Source organism: Pseudopipra pipra, chromosome 19 (genome assembly GCF_036250125.1).
Source record: "Pseudopipra pipra isolate bDixPip1 chromosome 19, bDixPip1.hap1, whole genome shotgun sequence".
Classification (NCBI taxonomy): Eukaryota; Metazoa; Chordata; class Aves; order Passeriformes; family Pipridae; genus Pseudopipra; species Pseudopipra pipra.
This window is the reverse complement of record NC_087567.1, coordinates 443,368-460,137: the sequence shown is the minus strand read 5'-3', so window position 1 is coordinate 460,137 and position 16,770 is coordinate 443,368. Positions and strand designations below refer to the sequence as shown.

The window sequence follows — 16,770 nt, the reverse complement described above, 5'->3', positions numbered from 1 at the left end:
GAGCAAACCAGAACCTATAAAAGTGCTCATAGGACAAGTCTGTTCTGTCTCTGTGGAAAGATTAAAGGTAAGAGTATGGAGGACTGGGTGCTGGCAGAATCTCACTGCATTCCTACTGCTTGTAGAACTGCTTTCCTTAAAGAACTGTCTGTATCAATAGACATTTTGATTCTGCATTCAAGTCACCAGCATACTTTTCCCCTATGACTTATCCTTTGGAGTCTGTGCAAAGATAAGAGGCAAGTTGCATTTCTCTTTTTCAGTATTGACCATCTTCCAGTCTGAGAGTCAGCTGGTGTCACAAGAGGTAAGACTGATTTACCTACTCTATAGGAATAGACTCCAAGTTGGCTTTTTTTATGCACCTGTAAGGCCACTTTCCATACCCCTTTACATCTATGCACACTAATGCAGTGCAATTCTACCTAACCTGTGCTGTCTAAAAGAGCAAATTTCCTTTCATAACTGGGTTGGACACATTTGTTTGGTATCTGCTGGGAAATAATTGACCTCTGCTGGGAAATAATTGACCTCTTACGCACAGAACTCTTAAAAGCAGATTGAATGCAAACAAAATCCAGGAAAGAGAAGGTGAAAGACCAGCATGTTTTAAGTTAAGATTTTGTCAAATCCCTCTGAATGTTTTTTATTATTTTTTTTTTATTTTCCTCTTTTGGTACAAGTTAATCTTAAAAGATTAGCTTGAACTGAAAAAGGCAGAACAATTGGAGGAGACAAAGTCTGATTTATAACTGAGGAAAAATGTTTGCATGGACAACTCATACCTTTGCTTCTGCTTACTCCACATCTTCTTCCTTATGTTGCTCCATCTCTATAGTTGTTAAAAATTACATGGTCTAAAATGGGCAAGACAGAAACAATACAAGTAGGCTTTCATAATTTCGATAAGATGACTTCTCTTGGTATTTCTTCTGCTTCTGCTTGGTATCTCTGCTGCATCTTTGAATAGTCTTGACTGTGCCATCAATCCAACTTTTCTGTATAGCTTACTGAAACACCACGAGATCTGAACTGAACACATAAACTGCAATAAGAGAGAAAAAATTTAACCTTAATCAAAGAAATCTTTCTTCTTTAAGACCTAAGTAAATTAAAAGGCATCTAGGGTGAAAAGCAGGTAGGACAGAGAGGCAGACTGTAAGAATAGGCAGAGCAGAAAACTACCAAGACTCAGGTCTCTGGTACAAAGGACTTTCTTCCTTCCCTCAGCACTCTGCCTCCACTCCAGCGCAGTGCCTTGCTGCATGTCATAAACAGCAGCCATGTCGACAGACGCCGAGATGGCCATCTTTGGGGAGGCAGCTCCTTACCTCCGGAAGTCAGAGAAGGAGAGAATCGAGGCTCAGAACAAGCCTTTTGATGCCAAGTCATCCGTCTTTGTGGTACATGCAAAAGAATCCTATGTGAAAAGCACAATCCAAAGCAGGGAATCAGGGAAGGTCACTGTCAAGACTGAAAAGGGAGAGGTGGGTAACATGTAAGATTTACAAACAGCATTTCATTCCCACTCTGGCTCTGAGTTGACATGCTTGTCCCTTGCTGCGCTATGACAGACCCTGACCGTGAAGGAAGATCAAATCTTCTCCATGAACCCTCCCAAGTATGACAAAATTGAGGACATGGCTATGATGACCCACCTCCACGAACCCGCTGTGCTGTACAACCTCAAAGAGCGTTACGCAGCCTGGATGATCTACGTAAGTGGCAGCAGCAGCTTCCTTTGGGCAGCTGGAGGAACTGCTCTGCCAGGCCCAGGGGAAGCCAACGTGCTGTGTCCCTTCCTCGCAGACCTACTCGGGTCTCTTCTGCGTCACTGTCAACCCCTACAAGTGGCTGCCCGTGTACAACCCGGAGGTGGTGTTGGCCTACCGAGGCAAGAAGCGCCAGGAGGCCCCTCCACACATCTTCTCCATCTCTGACAACGCCTATCAGTTCATGCTGACTGGTGAGTGGCTCTCAGGGTGATTTCATCAAAAAGACATTCTGAAAGTGTTCACAGAGTTTCCCTGATAAATCTGATGATAATATCTAAGTAGGTCATTAAGGTTTATTTCAGCCATGGCATTATTAACTTATAATTTAAACAGGATTTTTTTCACATCAGTATTTCTAAAAGGGATGTACAGTACCCCTGATACTGTGTCAGGAAAAACAATAAGACAAACAATGGACTAGGTGGAGCAAGGAATATAATTAGGTCTGTAATGAAGTAGTGAAAGTGAACAGGATATGAAATCCATATACATAGAAATATGTGAAAATTCTGTCCAATGATCTAATTCATTGAAGGGCCACAGGAAACATCAATAATAGAACTGTTCAGATTTGTCTTGACAAAATCATGTAATGAAAAATGAAATAAGGTTATGTATTGTTTCCACCTTTTCATTTCTTTCTCTGTGCTATTGAGTTCAGAAGTATTACCCATCATCAGGATTCCTTTGTCATGGGTCCTTACTCTCCCCTTCTCTACTGCTCTAAAACCAGTCTGTGCAGCAGAAAATTAAAACAATTTACTGTATGCAGGGGAAAAAAAGACCATAGAGTGGTACAGAGAAGTAACATGTGGCTCTTCAAGGGTCTTCAATGTCCATGGAACAGCATTATAGAATTACAGAATGGCCTGTGCTGGAAGGGATCTTTAAAAATCACATAGTCCTTCCCTATGACATTTGTAGAGACATCTTCCACTAGATTACATTGCTCAAAGCTCTGTCCACCATGTCCTGGAGCACTTCCAATGATAGGATATTGACAACATCTTTGGGCAACCTGTTACTGCGGCTCATATCCATCATCATAAAATCTACTCTCTTTGAGTCTATAAAACTGTCACTACAACTTTGGTAAAAAGTTGTTGTCTTTCTTATAAGCCCTCTTTAAGGACTGAAAGGCTGCAATAAGACATCCCTGGAGCCTTCTCTACCCAGGCTGAACAATCTCAACTCTCTCAGCCTGTCTCTATAAGAGAGATGTTCCAGATCACAGATCATTTTCATAGTGTCCTCTGGACCCACCCCAACAGGTCTGTGTCTGTATTGCACCAGCAACCCCAGATCTGGACAGATTATTCTACGAGGCATCTCACAAGAGTAGAGGAGAGGGGCAGAATCACCTACCTTGCCCTGCTGGCCACATTTCTTTTCATGCAGCCCAGGATCGGATTGGCTTTCTGACTCCAAGTGCCCATTGCCAGTTCATGTCCAATTTTTCATCCTTCAGTACCCCCAAACCTTCTTTGTCAGGTTGCTCTCAAGCCAGTCACTCCTCAGTCTAGGCTGATATTGGGGACTGCTCCAACCTCGGTGCATCACCTTGCATTTGGCCTTGTTGAACTTCATGATGTTTACATGGGCCACCTTCGCAATCCTGGCAAGGTCCACCTGAATGGTATCCTTTACCACAGGTTTATAAACTAAACCACTCAGCTTGGTGTGGTCTGCAAATTTGCTGAGGGTGTGCTCAGTCCCACTATGTATGCAGGTATTAAACAATATTGGTCCCAGTGCAAATCCTTGGAGGACACCACTCATTAAAGTTTTGGACATGGAACTCTTGACCGTAACCCTCTGGATACAGCCTTCCAGCCAACTCCTTATCCATGTAACAGTTCACCCATCAAATCCATACCTCTCTAATTTCAGATCATGAACACTGAGTATATGTTCAGAGGTAAGAAAGTGGTGCAAATAACTTTGCAAGGAATTGAAATTGAAAAAAGTCTCCTTAGGAGTAAATAAAGAAATAAAAAAAGCAACTTCTTTTTTCTTATCATTGTAATTTTCAGTATTTTTGTGTTCCTTGCTTATAAAGCCTATTTTTTTCTGCCTCTTCCCCAGATCGGGAGAACCAGTCCATCCTGATCACGTACGTACACCCCCTGCTCGGGTCCCTGAGGGGCTGCCCAGGGCCAGGGCCCCTCCTGCCTGACCACACGCTCTCTGCTTCTCTCCTTACTCTGACAGCGGAGAATCTGGTGCCGGGAAGACTGTGAACACAAAGCGTGTCATCCAGTACTTTGCAACAATTGCAGCCAGCGGGGACAAGAAGAAGGAGGAGCAGACATCAGGCAAAATGCAGGTGAGGTCCCTGCAGGAGTAGGAACCTGAAACTATCAAATTTATTTAGGAGCTAAATCATGACAAGAAGATTTCCATTTTAGGGGACACTTGAGGATCAAATCATCAGTGCCAACCCACTGCTGGAGGCCTTTGGAAACGCCAAGACCGTGAGGAACGACAACTCCTCGCGCTTTGTGAGTTGTTACCTGGGACAACAGTTGAGATCGACTCAAATATTCTTGCAGTCGGGATTGGTAAAATAGATCTCAATTGACTTTTCTGCTGCTTTCAGGGTAAATTCATCAGAATCCACTTTGGTGCCACAGGCAAACTGGCTTCTGCTGACATTGAAACATGTAAGAGCCCCTCCTGGCCTGATCCCCTTCCTTCCAGCCTTCCTCAGTTCTTGTGCTTAACTCTGTCCTGCCATCCTTGTCAGATCTGCTGGAGAAGTCCAGAGTCACTTTCCAGCTCAAGGCAGAAAGAAGCTACCACATCTTTTATCAGATCATGTCCAACAAGAAGCCAGAGCTGATTGGTAGGAAAGATCACTAACTCTTCCAGGCAAAGGTCACTCCATTTAACTCCTTTATGTGCCAATTGCATTTGACCCGTGTCTGTTCTGTCCCTATTTTCAGAGATGTTACTGATCACCACCAACCCATATGACTATCAGTACGTGAGTCAAGGTGAGATCACTGTTCCCAGCATTAACGACCAGGAAGAGCTGATGGCCACGGATGTAAGTTCAGAAGTTTTCTAGGTGAACTTTTATTTCTCTGACCTTTAACAGCTGGCGTACTTACTCTAGTGACACTTTTTTCAGAGTGCCATTGACATCCTGGGCTTCACTCCTGATGAGAAAACAGCCATCTACAAGCTGACAGGGGCCGTCATGCACTACGGGAACCTGAAGTTCAAGCAGAAGCAGCGTGAGGAGCAGGCAGAGCCTGATGGCACTGAAGGTACCAGCGCAACATATACCAAAGCACTGTAGACACCAAACACTCACAAAAATACAGGCAGTAATTCAGGGTCAGAATCCTTGACTCAGCCTTTCCTCAGTGCCAGTATTGTAGAGTAGAAGTGTGTCCTAACCAGACACACTGTTCTCTGGAGGAACACAACTCAGTGGAAGCTGCAGATTATTTTGAGCAATGCCAAATATTAAGTCCAGTGACTACTAAAGAATATTTCCATTAATATGTTTTTTATCTTTACTAATAATTTGATATTTACTCGAATTTCCTTTTGATAATTTTTTTAAGAAACACTAAGGTCTACTTTTACATTAACAATTGACTTTTGGGGCTTTAGTTGCTGACAAGGCTGCCTACCTGATGGGTCTGAATTCAGCAGACCTGCTCAAGGCCCTCTGCTACCCCCGAGTCAAGGTGGGGAACGAATATGTGACCAAGGGCCAAACAGTGCAGCAGGTAACAAAACTCCCGTTCTGTTGACAAATCCTCTAGACTTTCTCTTCTATGCTGCATGAAGCCTACAAGCCTTCTGTTTTATATTTAGGTGTACAATTCAGTGGGTGCCCTGGCAAAGTCTGTGTTTGAGAAGATGTTCCTGTGGATGGTTGTTCGCATCAACCAACAGCTGGACACGAAGCAGCCCAGGCAGTACTTCATTGGCGTGCTGGACATTGCTGGCTTCGAGATCTTTGATGTAAGGAATAGGGGTTTATCACTGTGATTTTTGAAGTAACTTTATTATGTGCTGAAGTACTTACCTTTTTTTTCATAAATGGTTTGATCCTTTCATATTCTATCTAAAGCATCATGATTCCAACAGGTTTTTAATTGGGAATAGATTTTTGTGTTGCACATACGCCAGTGGAAATCTCTAAGGGCAATTTTTCAACCTATTACAAGCAGTAGACTAAGATGGCATTTGGTACCTAATAATGAGACACTAGTTCCACAGAAAAAATTTGTGCTTAGAAGGCTTAGGACGTGCTTTGATATCAGCATTTGAAAATGTTGGATACATTGTTGTGCTGTGGACGATCCTGTAACTGTATTAACTCAGTCCAGCAGATATCAAAACTCATAAATTTTAATCATTGAGATGACCTAAACTTCTAGGGCCATAAATATACGGAGAAAGTTTACCTTGAGCAAAGAGACACACTAGCAGAAGTTCCAAACTCCTGGATGAGTAAAGAAGGAACACTGGCAGATCCTCCTGTGTTTGGTACAAAAAGCCAAACACTTACTATTTACATTAATAGTAATCTCTATTTGTAACTGTGCAGTTCAACAGCCTGGAGCAGCTGTGCATCAACTTCACCAATGAAAAACTGCAACAGTTCTTCAACCATCACATGTTTGTGCTGGAGCAGGAGGAGTACAAGAAGGAGGGAATTGAATGGGAGTTTATTGACTTTGGGATGGACCTGGCTGCCTGCATTGAGCTCATTGAGAAGGTATTTCTCTAATTCACAATGTGAAGTATTTTTAGAAATGCATTAATTTTATATATATTTATAGATGTAGATGGAAAGGGTAAATATTGCAAACACATAAGTTTAGATTATTTTACAATTTGCTGAGTGGAAGAACAATCCCTGAGAGCAGTAATATTGTCCCCCTCAGGAATTTATTTTATCTGTCAGTCTTTCTGCCTTTTCACATCTTCCTTCTTCCTTGTGCTTCTTCCAGCCCATGGGCATCTTCTCCATCCTGGAAGAGGAGTGCATGTTCCCCAAGGCAACTGACACCTCTTTCAAGAACAAGCTCTATGACCAGCACCTGGGCAAGTCCAACAACTTCCAGAAGCCCAAGCCTGGCAAAGGCAAGGCTGAGGCCCACTTCTCCCTGGTGCACTACGCTGGCACAGTGGACTACAACATCACTGGGTGGCTTGACAAGAACAAGGACCCTCTGAATGAAACGGTGGTGGGGCTGTATCAGAAATCATCCCTGAAGACCCTAGCCCTACTCTTTGCCTCTGCTGGAGGAGAGGCAGGTCAGTTCTCTGAAATTCATATTTTCATATTTATTTACTCTACCAGAGCCATAGGGGCCCCCTGGTGGTCTAGTGGTTAGGATGCGGCACTCTCCCGGTCAGGGAACTCCTCCGGGCAGATGGAACTCGTCAGCCCTGTAAGGCCATCCATCTAAGAGAAGGTCACTAAACAAACCTACGTCCTGAGGACCTCGCTGCCACCGTCCGAGCTCGCTCAGCCCCAGCAGATGAACCTTAGGATTAAAGGGTGGGCTCAGTTCAGCGCACACTGTGTCTCACCTAAAAAAATCCACTGCACAGGCTCGAAGGGTAATGATCTTTCCCAAATCTTTGTTCGTGAAGACTGGCCATGAATATCAGCTAGTGTTCTAAAGAAACTGCACATTGTGCAGAGCCTCCCCTCGCTTGAATTTATTAATAAAGAAAAAGATCCAATGTATTTCAGGCCTTCCACTCAGCCATTATAGTCCCTTGGATTATCACATACCTTTGGTCCTGTGTTCCTTCAGATTGAGTGTTGACTCTATTGCTTTCTAGGTTCCATTTTTATCATGACTGGTATATATGAACAAACTTGTTCTATAAAAGTTGTAAAATCATCTTTTTTTTTGGTGTTCTTCAGAGGCTAGTGGTGGTGGTGGTGGTGGCAAGAAGGGAGGCAAGAAGAAGGGTTCTTCTTTCCAGACAGTGTCAGCTCTGTTCAGGGTGAGTACAAAAGTCATTCTCTCTACTTTTTCCTGAGTTTTTTTGTTTGGTTGGTTTTGTTTTTTTGGCAACAAAGCCATTTCACTGCACCTGTTAAAATTTTTTTGCATCAAGAACATTCATAAAAGAGCTGACAGGAAGTCAGCTGAGGCCAGCTGAGGAAGATACATCTTGATCTTGCTTTTCTTCAATTGCTGGAAAAAGTACTTAATTCAGGCTACAGTTTTATTTATTTACAAGTACACTGGTTGGCAGGATCAAGCTCTTCATCCTCTCCCTTTGCCATATGAGGACAATGGTCGATCTGGGTACCTGCCTCAGGGAATCTTAAGTCTTGATCGCACATGCAAATGTATGTGCATTTGCACATGATAATATGTGACATAATACCTAACACATTGCTTTCACACGATTCTACATATGAAGACAAGGCAATAGAGAAATGCCAAAGCCAATTACCTTTCTACCAATGGGCAGAGCTTAAGGCAGACTGAAACACTCTTGTTTCTGCACTTGTGATATGTAACTAGTATGTGGCACCCTGAACAGTTTCTCACACTGTGAAAGAGGTGTTTGCCTAAACAGCTTTGCCCTTGCTCCAAACCAGGGCTAAACTGAGATGTGTTAGGACCTAGTTAGTAAAACTGATAGCTAAAGTCAGATATAGTTCCTGGATTTGCTTTTAAAAGCACTTCTACAAAGGGGTGCTGCAAGGCCTGCCACTCATACCTTTATTCTATGATTTCTGACCCCCATTCTCACTGAACAGGGAATCTTTCCTGTCATGTCCTGCTCAATCTTTGTCAAATGTATCTTCACAAGTAGCATCTAAGGCCATTAAGCTTCCCTTTCCCAGCCTTCTCTGCAAACACGGTCCTTGTCCCTCTTCTCTTTTTGTTTTTTTCTGATCACATCAATAGTGTCTTCCACAGAGTAAGGATCTGGAGATTACAAAGAATCATCTTTTACTCAAAATTATGCTTTTTGCTATGAACAACAAGTCACCATTCTCAATAGATGTCCTGGCTCAGTGCATGTATCCCTCTGTCTCATAAAAACACATGACTTTCTCTCATGCTCAAGAGAGAAAGGCAGAAGAAAAATTCAGATGGCTTTAGTTGGGAATTACAAACCCATTAACACCTTCCAAGACTTTACTCACATCTGGAAGTATAACTAAAGAAGTACCATTTCTAAATGAAAAATCTTTGCTCATAAACCCACAGGAAAACCTGAACAAGCTGATGACCAATCTGCGGAGCACTCACCCCCATTTTGTGCGCTGTATCATCCCCAATGAATCTAAAACACCTGGTAAGAACCCCAAGTTCAGAGAAGAAATAGTCTGATAAAGCCATTATTCTCTATGCTTTATCATGAAGTATCAAATGGTTTTCTTATTTGCTCAGGTGCCATGGAGCACGAGCTGGTGCTGCACCAGCTGCGCTGTAACGGCGTGTTAGAAGGGATCAGGATTTGCAGAAAAGGATTCCCGAGCAGAATCCTCTATGCTGACTTCAAACAGAGGTCAGTCTCCTTTCTGCTTCCCATTCTATCTTTGTTGAAGAAGTTTTACGTCTTAAATATTTTAACACTTCTGGATATTTTTTAATGCAAACTCCTTCCAATTATAACCGAAAGAAAGGGAAAAGCTGGAATGCATAACCAAAGGCAACATGCATGGTTAGCAAAAGAGAAATAGTTGAGAAATTAAGAGTGTCAGGTGTCCTCACCGACCACTGTCCATCGCGCAACTGAGCTTTGCCAGGGTCTCTGAGTACGGAAGAACAGTAGAGCGACACAAGTCACTGATTACAGGATTAAAACCAGCAGTTTGGGATGTGGTTTCAATATGTTCTCAGGTAAAAATTACAAACTCTCTCAGAGTTCTTTGGTCATTGTATCAGCTGCAAGTTTCAGGGGACAAGGCTTTCCGCCTATACACATAGTGACAATGTTCCTCTGCAGCAATTTTCTACAGCATAGTTTAAGTAAAAAAGATATGGATTGAAGTGACTGGAGATCGGCGTCCTCTTTTCATCTGTGACCAGAAAAGTTTCCTTGATTTTGTTACCCTCATGATAAGAGTGTCTCTAAACAAGGGAAGAAATTCCAATTTCCTCAGCCTGATTCTGCTGCAACACTGATGTTGGTTTCAATAAACATTATAACCTTATGACTTGACATTGCCTTCTTTCACATTTCCTCTAATTCCACAGATACAAGGTGCTTAATGCCAGTGCCATCCCAGAGGGACAGTTCATCGACAGCAAGAAGGCTTCCGAGAAGCTCCTTGGCTCAATCGATGTGGACCACACCCAGTACAAATTTGGACACACCAAGGTACAAACTCCCCATTCCTTCACTCACTCCGTGCCTGTGCTTTGCCCGGCCCGACAGTGATGTGCTGCAACATTCCCTCTCTAAGGTGTTCTTCAAAGCTGGGCTGCTGGGGCTCCTGGAGGAGATGAGGGATGAGAAGCTGGCACAGCTCATCACCCGCACACAGGCCGTGTGCAGGGGTTACCTGATGAGGGTGGAGTACCGGAGAATGGTGGAGAGAAGGTACGCATTCCTGGTCTTCAGTTAAACTCACTGTGGCTGGAGGAAAGTGTTGACACTTTTCAAACTGAAAATACTCATTGCACATCTGAATTATGCTCCAGAGAGTCCATCTTCTGCATCCAGTACAACGTTCGTTCATTCATGAATGTCAAACACTGGCCCTGGATGAAGCTGTTCTTCAAGATCAAGCCCTTGCTGAAGAGTGCAGAGTCTGAGAAGGAGATGGCCAACATGAAGGGAGAGTTTGAGAAAACCAAGGAAGAGCTTGCAAAGTCTGAGGCAAAGCGGAAGGAGCTGGAGGAGAAAATGGCTTCTCTAATGCAAGAAAAAAATGATCTGCAGCTCCAAGTGCAATCTGTAAGTATTATTTGTGTTTCTTCCAGGTATTCTCACAGTACATAACTCTCATGCTACACAATAAATTTTCTTAGAAAATATTTTAATATGAATCACTAAAGGTAAAATTCAGACCACTCAGTGTCAACATTATAATATGATGTTCCAGCTTGGGAAGGACTTTTGAAGCATGGTAAGCCCATAAGTCTGTTTCTCCATAAAACCTCACAATATAAGGTCCAACTGTAATCACTGGAGATTTAGTATATACAGTTAACAGAGTCTGTAGAGCAATTCTCTGACAACTTTGGTTTCAATCAGTTGCCCAAATATGCTTTATGTCATTCCTTATGATACATGTAATGTCACCTGTCTTTCTGCAACCACTATTCCAGGAAGACACAACCCCCCCCCCCCCGGCATTCTGGCAGGCCTATGTGTGCCTCCAATTTCCATTGGAAGATCAAATGCTGTGACTCTTGGGGATGGTCCTGTGCAGGGCTAGAGGTTGCACTTGATGGTCCTTGTGGGTCCCTTCCAACTCGGCTCATTCTGTGATTCTGTCATCAAAAGATTGGGCAATATTTAAACATTATTCTTGTGTCTTCCCAGATTCAAAAAAAAGTCAGGTTCAAATAGAAACTATGAATTGCATCTAGTCAATATATCAATTTATCTGGCACAAAAAAATTATTCAAAGTCAGTATTGCCAAAAAAGGATTTTAGGGAGATAAAAAAAAAACCAACCCCCAAATCTGTACACAATTATACTCAGTTCTTAATTTCCAGAGAAAGTAATCAAATCTCTTAGGAAAAAGTAATACTGGATACTATCATCTTATCTTTAACAACAGCAAGAGAGAATAATTAATGAAAGCAAAAAAAATAATCAGAATAAAAACGTACTCTGATACTGTGTAAAAAAAGAGTAATTCCACATTTCTTTTCCTCTGCTGGACACACCAAGCTGCAAATACCTGAGACTAGCGAATGAAACTGTTTCCCTAATAGGAAGCTGATGCTTTGGCTGATGCTGAGGAAAGGTGTGACCAACTCATCAAAACCAAAATCCAGCTGGAAGCCAAAATTAAAGAGGTGACTGAAAGAGCTGAGGATGAGGAGGAAATCAATGCTGAGCTGACAGCCAAGAAGAGGAAACTGGAGGATGAATGTTCAGAGCTGAAGAAAGATATTGATGACCTTGAGCTAACACTGGCCAAGGTGGAGAAGGAAAAGCACGCCACTGAAAACAAGGTATGAGGCAGAAAATCTCACCCACGTTCCAGAAAAGAGCCCCGTGCTCTTCCAGGACTTCTGTATCTACTTCCTTGATTTACACTTGCTCCCTTCTTCCTAAAGGTGAAAAACCTCACAGAGGAGATGGCAGCCCTGGACGAGACCATCGCCAAGCTGACAAAAGAGAAGAAAGCCCTCCAAGAGGCCCATCAGCAGACCCTGGATGACCTGCAGGCAGAGGAGGACAAAGTCAATACACTGACCAAAGCCAAGACCAAGCTGGAGCAGCAAGTGGACGATGTAAGCCCACGGACACACAGCAGGAACAGACAGGTATGGAGTTTGAGCTGGCTGGTGGAGCACTCATGGCCTTGTTCTGTGTAGCTGGAAGGGTCCCTGGAGCAAGAGAAGAAACTGCGCATGGACCTGGAGAGAGCCAAGAGGAAACTGGAAGGAGACCTGAAGCTGGCCCAGGACAGCATCATGGATCTGGAGAATGATAAGCAGCAGCTGGATGAGAAACTGAAGAAGTGAGTGTGGCCCTGGGGCACCTCAGTGCTGGGCTGCAGCTCTTGTCTTCTTCCTTTGAGCTGTAACCCACTTTGCTTTGCCCAAAGGAAAGACTTTGAAATCAGCCAGATCCAGAGCAAAACCGAGGATGAACAAGCCCTGGGCATGCAACTACAGAAGAAGATCAAGGAGCTGCAGGCAAGTGTCTGCCCTTCCCCTGCCTGCCCCAGGCTCGGCTCAGGGAGGAGGAGGGCACGGGTGTGAAGGGTCCCTCGTGTTCTCCAGGCCCGTATTGAGGAACTGGAGGAGGAAATCGAGGCCGAGCGAACCTCTCGCGCTAAAGCAGAGAAGCATCGGGCTGACCTGTCCAGGGAGCTGGAGGAGATCAGCGAGCGCCTGGAAGAAGCAGGAGGGGCGACGGCAGCTCAGGTGGAGATGAACAAGAAGCGGGAGGCAGAATTCCAGAAGATGCGCCGGGACCTCGAAGAGGCCACGCTGCAGCACGAAGCCACGGCTGCCGCCCTGCGCAAGAAGCACGCGGACAGCACAGCTGAGCTGGGGGAGCAGATCGACAACCTGCAGCGCGTCAAGCAGAAGCTGGAGAAGGAGAAGAGCGAGCTCAAGATGGAGATTGATGACTTGGCCAGTAACATGGAGTCTGTCTCCAAAGCCAAGGTATGGAAAAATAGACTGAAAACCACTTGGAAATTAATTCCATTGAAATACGTCTTTTCAAATTATGGCCTGGTTACCATCTAACTCCCTGTCTCTCTATGGAGCTGTGTTTCTTACCTTCTAACACCAAGGAACAGTCCAGACCTTGCAAGTCTGTTCATGTTTTTCTGCTTAGAGTCCTGCTCTTCCGAATAAGAAGGCGTCTAGATCCTAATCTTCTTTCATTCTCTGTGACCTCCACAGGCAAATCTGGAGAAGATGTGCCGCACCCTGGAAGACCAGCTGAGTGAGATTAAGACAAAGGAAGAAGAGCATCAGCGCATGATCAATGACCTCAATGCTCAAAGAGCTCGTCTGCAGACAGAGTCAGGTGAGAAACACACATCTACATTTGCAGATCAATAATCTCAGAGAGTTATTGCAAAAATTACTCTTCTGGCCACATGTTCTTTCCAACATTCTTTGTCTCCCCTCTAATAAGAAATGCTTGAAATGAGATCATAAGTTTCAGCAAGGACTGCTAACAGTTTGGTTTTACAACCCCAAATGTCCACAGTAGCGTCATCAATGGCAATAAAAGTTTTGTGCATCCGCAACCTTTCCCAGGTGAATATTCACGCCAGGTGGAGGAGAAGGATGCTCTGGTTTCTCAGCTGTCAAGAGGCAAACAGGCTTTCACCCAACAGATTGAGGAACTCAAGAGACACCTAGAGGAAGAGATAAAGGTGAGAGGGCTTTCCATACTTTGTTCTGTCCATCAGATCCCTCCTCTCTAAGAGGCAGTTCAGATACTTATGGGACTACTGAGCTATCATGATGAGACAGGGGAAAAAAACATTTAGGTAATTTAGTGCTTCTCTTCTCATGTTAGCTTCTCCCTAGAATTTATCCATTATTCTCTTTGTCAGTCCCCATTGTCATTTTGCACAGAAGAATAATACAGTGTCCAATTAATACTCAGTCCGATTTCCCAGGATATTTCTGGTCCGTGACTCAATACTCTTGTTGCTGCAGGCCAAGAACGCCCTGGCCCACGCCCTGCAGTCCGCTCGCCACGACTGTGACTTGCTCCGGGAACAATATGAGGAGGAGCAGGAAGCCAAGGGGGAGCTGCAGCGCGCCCTGTCCAAGGCCAACAGCGAAGTGGCCCAGTGGAGAACCAAATACGAGACGGACGCGATTCAGCGCACGGAGGAGCTCGAGGAGGCCAAGTACGTGGGCAGGGTGGGGAAGGCTGGCAGAGACTAAAACCAGAAAATTGAGGAGACCACTGTGATATTCAGGAAGAAGTCAGTCTTCTGATTTGGGGTTGGGTAAAAGGAGAGTAGCAAATAAATTCTGTAATGCACGTGGTTTGGGAAAAAAATTCACAGGCAAACGTTTAGGAGGCAGGGAATGACAGAGAGAAACAATCTAGTATGTAGACAAATAGAAAAGGAACGTGGACCACAGACTGTGAAGTGGCTAACCACACTGTTGAGAAAAACACCACAGAACTGAATTTCTCCTTGACTGATAACTGTGAGCTCTAGTTACGATTGAAGTGGTAAAACATCTTGTTCTGAAAAGCCCATCAACCACACACAACAACCTCTCCTTTGCTCTCATACAACAAAATGTGCTTAACACAGGAAGAAGCTGGCACAGCGCCTGCAGGATGCAGAGGAACACGTCGAAGCTGTCAATGCCAAATGTGCCTCCCTGGAAAAGACAAAGCAGAGGCTGCAGAATGAAGTGGAGGACCTGATGATTGATGTGGAGCGATCCAATGCTGCCTGCGCTGCTCTGGACAAGAAGCAGAAGAACTTTGACAAGGTCTTTTGGGCTCCAGCCCTGGGACTCCTGGGCAGAGCCTCCCCCCGGGATGGCCACATCCCTACTCACGCCCCGTTTCTCTTCAGATCCTGGCAGAATGGAAGCAGAAGTATGAGGAAACGCAGGCTGAGCTGGAGGCCTCCCAGAAGGAGTCTCGCTCCCTCAGCACGGAGCTGTTTAAGATGAAGAATGCCTATGAGGAGTCCTTGGACCACCTGGAAACAATGAAGCGGGAGAACAAGAACTTGCAGCGTAAGTCCCTGGCCCTCTGTTCCGGGATGGGCTTTCTCACCAGCTGAGCATTGCTGCGGGGTCTGTGCCTGCAGCTCTGCAAAGATACCTGTCACCCTGGTGGGACAGGGCCCTTCCCATTCTGCTCTGGGCCTGAGCAAGCCATTGGTCTTTGTTCCCACAGAGGAGATTTCCGACCTCACGGAGCAGATCGCGGAGGGAGGAAAGGCAATTCATGAGCTGGAGAAAGTCAAGAAGCAAGTTGAACAGGAGAAATCTGAACTGCAAGCCTCCCTAGAGGAAGCTGAGGTACAGCCTTCTGTTGTTAATTGTTTAGTTACAACACAGTTAGGCGACTTTAGGTGACATTTATGAAATTATATACATTGAGAATTAACTCCAGGCACAGGAAGCAGAGATTTTGCACACCATTAAAATCTTTGGATCTACGGGTATACTTTTCCTTTCCTGCAGTCTCAGACCTCTTGTTGTACACTATTCTTTATGATAACATTTCATGTAAACTTGTTGACATTGGGGTTTTTTTTAAATTAATTGGGTTTTATACTTTTTTCAGGCTTCCCTGGAACATGAAGAGGGGAAGATCCTGCGCCTGCAGCTGGAGCTCAACCAGGTGAAGTCTGAGATTGACAGGAAGATAGCAGAGAAAGATGAGGAGATCGACCAGCTGAAGAGAAACCACCTCCGAGTCGTGGAGTCCATGCAAAGCACCCTGGACGCTGAGATCAGGAGCAGGAATGAAGCCCTGAGGCTGAAGAAGAAGATGGAGGGAGACCTGAATGAAATGGAGATCCAGCTCAGCCATGCAAACCGCCAGGCTGCCGAGGCACAAAAGAACCTGAGAAATGCACAAGCAGTGCTGAAGGTATGACGTAATTAAACATGCGATGACTGGTTTCTGACACAACTAAATTTTTTTCCTGTTGTGCAATTCTGTCAGTTCTATATTGATGGGAAAACAGAAAATAGGAAAATAGAAAATACACACCTCACAATCTGTCTTGACTCTCTTTCCAGGATACCCAGATACACTTGGATGATGCTGTCAGGGCCCAAGAGGACCTGAAGGAGCAAGTGGCCATGGTGGAGCGCAGAGCAAACCTGCTGCAGGCTGAAGTTGAGGAGCTACGGGCAGCCCTGGAGCAGACAGAGCGGTCGAGGAAAGTGGCTGAGCAGGAGCTCCTGGATGCAAGTGAGAGAGTTCAGCTCCTACATAGCCAGGTTAGTATATGAATACATTTAGCATTTATACTTTTGCTCCATACATATAAATTAGATATCCAGCCACTGAAGACTGGCTGAACTGTAACAGTATTTTGTAAAATGAAGTAATTTCACAGTAAATAAGAACTAATAGGTAACAGATAATATTAAGACTGTCTTTTCAGACATAGATATATGAATTTCAGTAGACTGCAGCGTAGATACCTTAAAAGTAATAATTTCAGAGAGATATCTGATGTTCTTACTCTATTACTTACTTGAGTTCAACACCTTTCACATTTCCATTTGAGACTTTAAAGGCAAACATCGGCCGACCAATAACAAAACAGCAATACACTAACATTTGTCATTAACAATGTCGTTATAAGTATTCAATAGAACCATTTCAAAGTTT

The 16,770-nt window shown here is 44.3% G+C and overlaps 1 protein-coding gene and 2 long non-coding RNA genes across 3 annotated transcripts in view; 1 reads left to right on the top strand and 2 right to left on the bottom strand.

The window, feature by feature from the left end:
• The first annotated feature begins 257 nt into the window (after window positions 1-257).
• The window catches only part of LOC135424388 (myosin-1B-like), an 18,501-nt gene continuing 1,988 nt past the window's right edge, over window positions 258-16,770 (top strand). The window contains exons 1-34 of the mRNA XM_064675580.1: window positions 258-307; window positions 1,231-1,487; window positions 1,575-1,718; window positions 1,810-1,966; window positions 3,861-3,888; window positions 3,987-4,101; window positions 4,184-4,276; window positions 4,375-4,438; window positions 4,522-4,620; window positions 4,721-4,824; window positions 4,909-5,047; window positions 5,400-5,518; window positions 5,607-5,756; window positions 6,346-6,516; window positions 6,752-7,058; window positions 7,681-7,763; window positions 8,990-9,077; window positions 9,173-9,290; window positions 9,983-10,106; window positions 10,192-10,328; window positions 10,430-10,685; window positions 11,676-11,918; window positions 12,024-12,200; window positions 12,285-12,430; window positions 12,518-12,608; window positions 12,696-13,085; window positions 13,329-13,455; window positions 13,692-13,810; window positions 14,100-14,296; window positions 14,717-14,900; window positions 14,987-15,152; window positions 15,316-15,440; window positions 15,709-16,017; window positions 16,170-16,373. Coding sequence (XP_064531650.1) covers window positions 1,284-1,487; window positions 1,575-1,718; window positions 1,810-1,966; window positions 3,861-3,888; window positions 3,987-4,101; window positions 4,184-4,276; window positions 4,375-4,438; window positions 4,522-4,620; window positions 4,721-4,824; window positions 4,909-5,047; window positions 5,400-5,518; window positions 5,607-5,756; window positions 6,346-6,516; window positions 6,752-7,058; window positions 7,681-7,763; window positions 8,990-9,077; window positions 9,173-9,290; window positions 9,983-10,106; window positions 10,192-10,328; window positions 10,430-10,685; window positions 11,676-11,918; window positions 12,024-12,200; window positions 12,285-12,430; window positions 12,518-12,608; window positions 12,696-13,085; window positions 13,329-13,455; window positions 13,692-13,810; window positions 14,100-14,296; window positions 14,717-14,900; window positions 14,987-15,152; window positions 15,316-15,440; window positions 15,709-16,017; window positions 16,170-16,373 — 5,178 coding nt within the window. The 5' untranslated portion in view covers window positions 258-307; window positions 1,231-1,283. The remainder of the gene's footprint in view (window positions 308-1,230; window positions 1,488-1,574; window positions 1,719-1,809; window positions 1,967-3,860; window positions 3,889-3,986; window positions 4,102-4,183; window positions 4,277-4,374; window positions 4,439-4,521; window positions 4,621-4,720; window positions 4,825-4,908; window positions 5,048-5,399; window positions 5,519-5,606; window positions 5,757-6,345; window positions 6,517-6,751; window positions 7,059-7,680; window positions 7,764-8,989; window positions 9,078-9,172; window positions 9,291-9,982; window positions 10,107-10,191; window positions 10,329-10,429; window positions 10,686-11,675; window positions 11,919-12,023; window positions 12,201-12,284; window positions 12,431-12,517; window positions 12,609-12,695; window positions 13,086-13,328; window positions 13,456-13,691; window positions 13,811-14,099; window positions 14,297-14,716; window positions 14,901-14,986; window positions 15,153-15,315; window positions 15,441-15,708; window positions 16,018-16,169; window positions 16,374-16,770) is intronic.
• The window catches only part of LOC135424407 (uncharacterized), a 22,794-nt gene continuing 12,369 nt past the window's right edge, over window positions 6,346-16,770 (bottom strand). Inside the window, exon 2 of the long non-coding RNA XR_010435201.1 lies at window positions 6,346-7,248. This is a non-coding gene — a long non-coding RNA (uncharacterized LOC135424407). The remainder of the gene's footprint in view (window positions 7,249-16,770) is intronic.
• LOC135424405 (uncharacterized) lies at window positions 10,503-12,027 on the bottom strand. The gene is made up of 2 exons (XR_010435199.1): window positions 11,940-12,027; window positions 10,503-11,224 (listed from the first exon to the last, which is right to left on the bottom strand). It is a non-coding gene; the product is annotated as an uncharacterized LOC135424405 (long non-coding RNA).